The 8,778-nt window shown below is 53.7% G+C and overlaps 1 protein-coding gene across 1 annotated transcript; it reads right to left on the bottom strand.

The window, feature by feature from the left end:
* Positions 1 to 347: 347 nt before the first annotated feature.
* On the bottom strand, positions 348 to 7,240 carry LOC103202198 (protein FAM205C). The gene is made up of 5 exons (XM_042781808.1): positions 7,097 to 7,240; positions 6,429 to 6,474; positions 5,807 to 5,867; positions 4,332 to 4,825; positions 348 to 742 (listed from the first exon to the last, which is right to left on the bottom strand). The coding sequence occupies exons 1-5, from the start codon at positions 7,238 to 7,240 to the stop codon at positions 348 to 350; spliced, it is 1,140 nt and encodes a 379-aa protein (XP_042637742.1).
* Between the last annotated feature and the right edge of the window lie 1,538 nt (positions 7,241 to 8,778).

Here is an 8,778-nt window from a genome sequence, read left to right as displayed (position 1 = left end):
GGTGGGGCTGAGGATGTTGTGTGGAATGCTGGCCCATCTGAAATGGGGGCTTAAGCTCCTAGACCAGACAGGAAGCACCAACCTTCCCCACCCCCCACCCCCAATCACTTACTTCATTGTAAATAAGGAGGCACAGACCGGTGGCTCTTTGATTGTAGGTGGAGAGTGTATTTGGGGAGGGTCTGCCTCACGTGTGCATTAATGGAATCGTCGGTAACAGCCTTTTTCAGGAAGGTGCAGGGTTTGGGGACCTGTGAGCTCCTTTTGCTTGGCTGGGCGTGTGTTTAGACAGGGGCCTTCTGCTGAGCTGAGAGCTGACACGGGGGGGGGCTTCTGGTTGAGTGTCCTCAGTTGAGGACAGTGCTCAGGGCACTGGCAGAGGTGGCACCGGGCCCAGAGGTTACAGAGCTGATGGGACTGACTGGGCACTGGCGGGCCCTGGGACTGCCTGGGCACTGGGACTGCCTGGGCACTGGGACTGACTGGGGGGCACTGGAGAAGTGCAGGCTCTCCTCGGCGTGGGGAGGCTGAGCCTTGGGCCCCCCTGCCGGCTTCTCTGACTCAGTTGCCCGCACACAGTTGTAGGTGAGGTCTGGGCTCCTTTCAACCTTTTTCGCCCTAGCATTGGACACTGTGACCGGGTTAGAGAGGCTGCATTCCTCATGCCCTTGGCCTTCCATCTTGGGGTAAATCCAGTGCAGGAGGTATTTCATCTTATTTACTGAGCTAGTTTCTGCAGCTTCTGCAAGAATGGGGTTTTCGTGAGTGTGGGCTATTCTTATCAGGCCTTGAACTCTTGACCTTGAAAAAAAAAAATGCAAAAACCAAACTCACTGCCTTTGAGCCGATTTGACTCATAGTGGACCCCTCCTTGTGTTTCGGAGGCAGTATCTTTACGGAAGTAAATTGCCCAATCTTCCTTCCGAGGAGTGGCTGGGGATTTTGACCGCCAGTCTTCTGGTTAGCAGTCACATGCCTCAGGCACTACACCAGCAGCCCTGAAAATTTTGACCCTGCAAATCTGGCTCAGAGACAGCTTTGTAAATCCGGACCCAGCAATATTTTGCCCTGTCAGGCCTGGCTCTGCAGAGTTTGGACCTGAAAAATAAGGTCCCTTCAAATGCTGGACCTGCAACATTTGGCCCAGTAAGTTGCCCTCTCAGGTCTGGCCCTTCGAGGCCTGGGGCACCCCAGGTTTGGCATTCTCAGGAAGCCTGGTTTGGGTGAGGTATTCGGTGTGCTTTCGGTGCCTTGCAGGTCAGTCTCATCTGGTCCTTTTGCCTCAGGACATCCTGGCGTGCTTTGGGACCTCCGGGTAAGGGGGAGGTGCTGACAGGGCCGCCACGCTGAAAGCTGTGCTCCCGCTAGAGCCTCTGGAGGGCTTCCGTAGCGGGCCCTCTGCTTACCCCTCAGCCTCGGCAGAGTGGCGTGCTCTCCGGCCGCGGGGAGCCCCAGCCCTTCGTCCGCTTTCTTTGTTGCTCTGCTGCCTTGAGTTCCCCTGGGTTCTCTTTTCTCTGACGTGGGTGGATGTGGCCTGCCCCCACAAATGCCTGACACTGAGGGTCCAGAACCTACCAGCCCGGGACCCCTCACTCAAACCTTCACCTGAGCCTAGTGCACCTGGGCACCTGCCATGTGCTGCTGGGTTGTGGGATCTTGAAAGCCAGACGCGGGGAACCATGGGACATGCTCTGGGACGAGCCTGCCTTTGGCTCTGCTGCACTGCTGTTCTCTGAGGCTGGCCCAGTCTGGGTCTGGAGCACCTGGGATGCCTGGCAGGGTGAGGGGCCCCTCCCCTGGACTTTAGGTTCCTAAAAGACCCCTCTCAAACTCACTGCCCTCAAGTCGATTCCGACTCACAGTGACCCCCATGGGATTTCCAAGGCTGTAAATCTTTATGGAAAAAGACGCCCTCATCTTCCTTCCAGAGTGGCTGGTAGGTTTGAACCACCGACCTTTTGGTCAGCAGTCAAAATCACTGCACCACCAAAACACAAACTCACTGCCATCGAGTCAATTCCAACTCATAGCGACCTCCTTTGGGTTCCCAAGGCAGTGAACCTTTACGGAAGTAGGCTGCCCAGTCTTCCTTCCATGGAGTGGCTGGTGGGTTTGAACCACCAGCCTTTTGCTTAGCAGTCAAAACCACTACACCACAAAAAAAACTCACTGCCATCAAGTCAATTCTGACTCATAGAGACCCCTTTGGGTTTCCAAGGCAGTAAATCTTTACGGAAGTAGACTGCCCAGTCTTACTTCCACGGAGTGGCTGGTGGGTTTGAACCTCCAACCTTCTGGTTAATAGTCAGACACCTTAGGCACCACACCACCAGAGCTCCTTAAAAGACCCCTGGGCCAAGATATTCTATAGGATGGCCACAGTGTTCCCTGGACTCTGATGTCTATGGATCTACCCACGTATATTTCCAGCATGTTCTTTCTCAAGTGGAAATTCAGTTGTCCAAGATGAGTGCCTTGAGTGAGCAGAAGTTAGTAGGGTCTGTCTGGGCGTCTAGAGGCACCATCTCCATCCACATGCACTTCTTTCTAGAAGTTTCACTGGCATCTTGAGAGGATTAACCAGGATTAGTGAATTGCTTTCCTGATGAGTCAGAGACTCTGTTGGGCTCTGCTTAGGTCCAGGTACTATCTCTGTAACTATAGATCGGCAAGTGATTACCAAGGCCACACACTAGAGACCAGGCAGCCCTAAAACGGGAAGGCCAACACACGTCCCCCTGAAAGTTTTCTAGTGGCATTGTGGGAGAGGGCGTGGGCAGCTCACGGTGGTCATGACCAAGTCAGAGGCCACTTGATGCTGTGGATCAAGTTCTGCAAGAAGAGTCACTGCTGGGACCCCTGGATGCTCAGTCCCAGTGGTTCCTCAGACCCCACAGCTGCAGAGGCAGGCAGGGACGGTTCTTTGGCAGATTTTCCTCGTTTGAGTCAACGTGTTTCTACCATAGAGCCCTGGCCTGGAACAGCACCCGCGGCACGGGGTGGACTCTGCTGCTATAACGCAGGAGAACAGGTCAGTGTCCCCATCTGCCTGTGGCGCGCGGGCTGGGAGACACTCACACTGCCCAGGGCTGTGGCTGCCCGGGACTGGGGCTTCTGGTCAGCCAGCATAGGCCCCTGGAGGATTTCTAGACCTTCTAGGGCAGGCCCCGCGATGCTGAGCCCATCTGCTGATCACCTACTTCTGGAGGTGGAATTCCAGCGGCCTCTGAGCAGGAAAGAGCTAGCTCCCCTTGAGGACTGAAATGGGCTTCCCAAACCAGGAAGGCCCCAGGCCTGGGGGTAGGAGCTACAGCATGGCTTGGTGGTGGTGGTGTTATGTGCTGTGGAGTCGGCCCCGAGGCACAGCGACCCCTCCTTGGGTTTCCCAGGCAGTATCACTATGGAAGTAGATTGCCCAACCTTCCTTCTGAGGAGTGGCTGGTGGGTTTGAACCGCCAGCCTTCTGGTTAGCAGTCACGTGCCTGAGGCACTACGCCACCAGAGCTCCCACAGTATGGCTTAGGGCTCTGCATGTGATTCTCTGGGCTCCACCTAGCAAGCCCCGCTGAAACTGAAGCTGCCCGCAGCAGGAGCGAGTCCGAGCTGCTCACTCGACCAGAGTCAGAAATAGGACGTTGATGTGGGCTTGGTGATGGTCAGGCGGATAAACCCAGCGGAGGAGGCGGGGGGGGGGGAGTGGAGCTGGCTGGATAAGGAGACGTTTGACGAGATAATTGAAGAGAGAGAGAGAAAAGGGGTCCAGAGGGGCTGGCACTCACTGTAAAGAGCGGGGAAGCCCCGGAGGGAGCAGGTATTTCCTCTGCAGATGGCTCTCTGAGGCCTAGCACGCCCCCCAGAGGATGGACAGAGACCCCCAAGAGCTCAAGGGTGGGACAGGAGAGCCAGACCCATGGGCTGGGAGTTCTTCCCAGTGGCCCTGTTGCTCTCGATCCATAGTGGATCTTCCAAAACCCCAAATGCTTAGGAGGGCTAGGCAGGAAACAGGTTTCTAGCTCTTCCACGGGGCTCTGGGGGGAGCATTTGCAATGTGGGGGGAGGACAGGAAGGAGCGTTCGGGATGGGTGTGGGTGGGGTGGGTGTTTTTCTAGACTCTGAAGACAACAGGCAGGGGTGTGGTGTAACCCCCCGGAACCGCTCCATGGATCTTGGAAGCTCACAAATGTGGAAGTGCCTCTGTCTATGTATGTTCTTAAAGAAGCTTCCGGGCTTGGAGGGTGAGGCACAGCGGGTGTGCAGAGAACACAGGCCCAGGGTGTGATTTGGCTGAGTGCAGAGAAGGCCGGGGGACCCAGTGTTCAAGGGATGCCGACCTTGTTTCTCCAGGGAAAATCCCGAGCTGCTCTCGTTCCTCTCCTGGCGGCTCACAGGAGCCCTGGGCTTCTCAAGCCTCGAAGGACACAGAGCTTGTGGGTCCCAGGACGCGTCTGGCAGTTGAACTTCCTGCCCGAGCTGCAGGTGTTCATCGCAGTCCTCGTGGGCGCTGACTGGGCCCGTTGACCGGGCAGCCGTCTGCGGAGAGGATTGCTGGTCTCTTGCTTGTGGCAGTGCGGGGCTTAGAGGTGCCAGTGAGTGCACTCTGCAGTGCCGGGAACCCCGCTGCCGACTCTCCTCAGAGACAGCAGACGTGGACAGAACCCCTAGGCAAGAGGGACGCAGTGACGCCCCCGCTGAGGTGGGGGCAGCCAGCGTGTTGTCACCCGTCAGCAGCTGCTGAATCTCCAGAGCCATGTCGTTGCAGATGTGGCAGCAGGGGTCTGCACACAGGAGCCGCCGCACATGTCCCTCCTGAGGAAGCCAGCCCTGGCTGGGAAGGGAAACATGGCCACCGTTACTGAGGCAGTGGCATCGGACTCCTTGGATGTGTGTGGCTGGGGGTTGGCCCTGTGCTCTCTGAGGCCTGTAAGTCCTGGGCACCCCTGGCAGTCTACCACTTTGCTTTTCTCCCTAAGCAAGGGCCACACAGCAGGTTAGGCCCGGCTGAGCTGAGGGTCTGGCTGGACAAGGTCTAAGACAACCCATGGGAGAGCAGGGCCCTTTAAGGGCACTGGGAGGTGGGGTTGCGTTTTCTTCTGACCTGTGTTGAGAAGCTGAAGTAGGAGAAGGGAACCAGGCAGGTGGTGGGGAGAGTGGTTTGGCGATGGGACACCACCAGCAAGACCACCAGGTAGAACCTGGGGTCAGGCTTATTTGGGGCCACAGTGAGAGGAAGGACCTGAGGTTCTCGGGGGAAGGCTGCACTCCGGGGGCTGAGTATTGGGCGCCTGGTGCCGTACAAAGCCTCTTATGAACCGCTCGGTTCTCTAGAGAAGCTGAGAGGGGGGTACAGGGATCGGCTCCTGGCTGAGGGCTGTCCAGGAACTGGCCTCCCTGAAGACAGCCTGCACGGTACAACCCGACTCAGGAGTGGGCCCCAAAAGGTGTAGCTCCAGGGCACATATGACAGTGAGGGCTTGGCCACGGGGCCTCTCCTTTCTGAGCTGCATAACTTGTCCCATTGCTGAATTCAACCCCATGTAGGATCGTTTATGAATTACACACTCCTCAAGCCCTAGAGTCCAGGAGTTCCAGTGTCTCTAGTGTCAAGAACGGAATTTGGGAGACTAGTCTTCTGGGATATTTGACCCCGTGGCTCTGGCAACTCTCTCAACCAGGGAGCCACCCTCTACTGTGTGTTCTTCCCTGCCAGCCATATCCCTCTCCTCGTCCTTGCCCAATGCCATGCTGAGAAGCCATCACCGGCCGGGGCAGTGTGTGTGTGGGGGGGAAGCCACAAGTAAGAGGCCACCTTTTCAAGAGAGAGAGCAGCTTCTGTGGTTTCTCAGCTTCTTCCGGGGACGTTCTCCTAGCTGAGAGACCAAAGGACAGTGTTATACGGGGCAGGAGAGGGTTCAGGGGAATCCTGAAAACACTGAATAGTAAGGACTTTGACTCTGAGTGAGAGTAGACTACTAGAGCCATGCTCTGAGACACGTCTGTGTACAACGTAGACATTTATAAGGTGCAGTTCCATGTCTGTGTACAATGTAGACATTTATAAGTTGTGGTTTCATACCTAACCTCATGATCTTCACGACCACCGTGTGCCTGAGGCAGGACTATGTTATGTGCATTATATGGATAACAGGACTGAGAGATGGATTTGACTCCTACATGGTCAAAAAACTGGGAGTCACAAAGCTAAGGACTCTTGCCCTATCCTCATTACTTATTCCAGGATAAGGTAGAAAAAAATGGAACATTCCTGGGCTTGATGTCCCATCTAAGGATGTTTCTATGAGAAGTGGTGGATTTGGGGAACTGGAACCTCAATGTTTGAAGCCCTGGTTCCTGGTGCCTGATGACAGAGAGGATCAGGATCCTTGGGAATCTCGCTCACAGTGAAGTCAGAGAAAGTGGGGGGACTTTACCTCTCGATACTGCCTCTCTAGTCCTTTGTCGGACTCTTCGGTGACGCTTAAAGACAAAAACATTAAGAGTGTGAACCATTTTCTTTCATGTCCAAAGGGGGACAACACCCATAAACATCACTGATCCTGGTCTGTAAACCATCTCCTGCTCTCCTGCCTTCCCTTTGCCTGCCCCTCCTTTTCACCCCTACATTTCCATGTCTGCTTATTTTGCTTCACTTGAGGTACTTCCATACCCCAGACGTCCACCTTCATCCCCAGGAGAAGTTCTGGAGGGAGTTTAGGATGAGATAGGAGGATGATTTAAACAGATTAAAGGTTAGTGATTCTAGTAGCCAAAGAGCTTTAGCTCACAAAGGCCCTCAATGTCCAAGAAGTGGGGAAATCGCCCACACGGTGAGGTCTTCTGTACCCATTGAGGGAGAACCCAACTCAATCTTTCTAGGCCTCAAGCCAAGCCAGGTAGAGGCTGTCGGCTTTTTAATTATTCTTCAGGACGGGCCTAGTAAGGACTTATTTCCAGGATCTGAAAGGGATGGACTAGAGGAGAATTGCTGAAAGCATGGTATTAAAAAGTAAAACAAAACGGCAGGGTAAGACGAGAAATCAAGGGAATAATGGTTTGTGTCAGGCTTTCCCAGCCAGCCCTAGGCCCAGTGCTTCCCTACCCAGCAGCAGCTCCTGTTATGGCCCAACCTGAGTCCATGCTGGATCTTTTTGACCTGCCAGATAATCAGGACAATAATGAAAATAGAGCCAAAGTTATATAAGGAATAGACAATGTCCCACTGGACATAAGTAGGGCTCATCATGGTCTAAACACAACCAGCACTTAGGAAAGCAGACATCCTGATGCCTAGCACATACAAATCTTTGCCTGATGTCTCCCCCAGTTAGATCTTGTCACCTCTACCTCATACTATGGAACCGAGGCCACTGGACTGCATCACAAAGCCCTCCTGTTTCACAGGCAGGTGTGGTGTCACAGGCCTTTATTCTGTGGGAGCTCAGGTGGGGACTCAGATGGCTCAGCAGTCTTTGTTACAACAATCATGTCACCCCTAACCCTGAAAACTGAGTGTTTAAGTACACAGGGCACCTTATAAGAAAGACTGGTAACTGGGGAACCTCCACCAGTTCCCCCACTTGTGCTGGAAACACCTGACAAGCAGAGAGGTGAGGATGGGCAGAGTCTGAGGAAGGCCTCATGCTTAGCTCCCATGATCACGAGTTCAGGAACAGTTTTACTAGGTTCTCTGGTCAGGGTCTCACCAAGCTTCTATCAGAGTATCAGCCGGGGCTGTGGTATCATCGAAAGCTGCCAGGCTCCTGGCCTTGTCAGAATTCATTCCACTGTAGCTACAGCTCTCATGGACGTTTGTGGCTTTGTTCACAGCAGGAAGAGAGAGTCTCTGAGCTCAGAGAACCTAAGCTCTCTTTTAAAGAACTCACCTGCTTCGGTCAGGCTCACCCACAATAATCTCCTTTTTGAATAACTCAAAGTCAAACTGGGGAATCCCGTTACATCTATAAAATGCACTCACCTTTGCAATATAATGTAACCAAATGACGGGAATGACATTGCCATATTCACAGATACCACCCACCCCCAATTAGAAGGGCTTATAAGGTGTATACCCCAAGGGTAGGAATGTGGGGAGCCAAAGCCCTACAAACAGGGAAGGTGTTTTCCAGAACCCACTACTGCTGCTCTCTGCCTCCTGCTTCAGACATTCATGCCACCTGCTTGGCCCCTGTTCACTTTCTGGGAGCATCCAACACTCAGGGTTTCTGGTTTTCATAAGAAGATCTGTCCTGCAGGGACGCACGGTCAGAATTCTTGGGCTAAAAGTCTCTGAAGACCGCCTTTCAGCATCCGTCCCTGGGGGCATGCAGTGCGTGTTCAGATCTGAGCTAGGCAGTGTGAAGGGCACAACAGGTTCTTCTTTAACATTTCTCCATTCTTTTCATGGAGGCGTAATTTAAATACAATAAAATTCACCCTTCTTAGTGTATAGTTATGGTTCTGGAAGTCTCTGACAAATGCATGTCGTCATACAGTCACCATCACAATTAAGATACAGAACACAACAAGAAACATTGTACCACTTGCAGTCAGTCCCTGCTGTTATGTTGTTAGGTGCCGTTGAGTCATTTCCGACTCATAGCGACCCCATGCACAGCAGAACGAAATACCGCCTGATCCCGCGCCAGCTCCATGGTCCCTGCTATACTTGAGCCCATCATCGCAGCCACCGTGTCAATCCATCTTTTTGAAGGCCTTCCCCTCTTTCATCGACCCTCCACCCTATCAAGCATGACATCCTTCTCCAGGGAATGGTCCCTTCTG

This window comes from Orycteropus afer, unplaced genomic scaffold, assembly GCF_000298275.1.
Source record: "Orycteropus afer afer isolate SDZICR_OR568_19922 unplaced genomic scaffold, OryAfe1.0 scaffold00174, whole genome shotgun sequence".
NCBI classification, from domain to species: domain Eukaryota; kingdom Metazoa; phylum Chordata; class Mammalia; order Tubulidentata; family Orycteropodidae; genus Orycteropus; species Orycteropus afer.
Note: the sequence above shows the minus strand (reverse complement) of the source record. Positions and strands in the feature narration are given on the sequence as shown.

Excerpts from the sequence above, each read along its gene's own strand:
- LOC103202198 (XM_042781808.1), bottom strand. The coding sequence starts at position 7,240 with ATGATGAGCCCTACTTATGTCCAGTGGGACATTGTCTATTCCTTATAT. Across the intron at positions 6,475-7,096 it reads ATAACAGGAGCTGCTGCTGG|CGTCACCGAAGAGTCCGACA; the intron begins GTAGGGAAGCAC and ends TTTGTCTTTAAG. Across the intron at positions 743-4,331 it reads ATTTTCCCTGGAGAAACAAG|AAGCTGCAGAAACTAGCTCA; the intron begins GTCGGCATCCCT and ends CCATTCTTGCAG.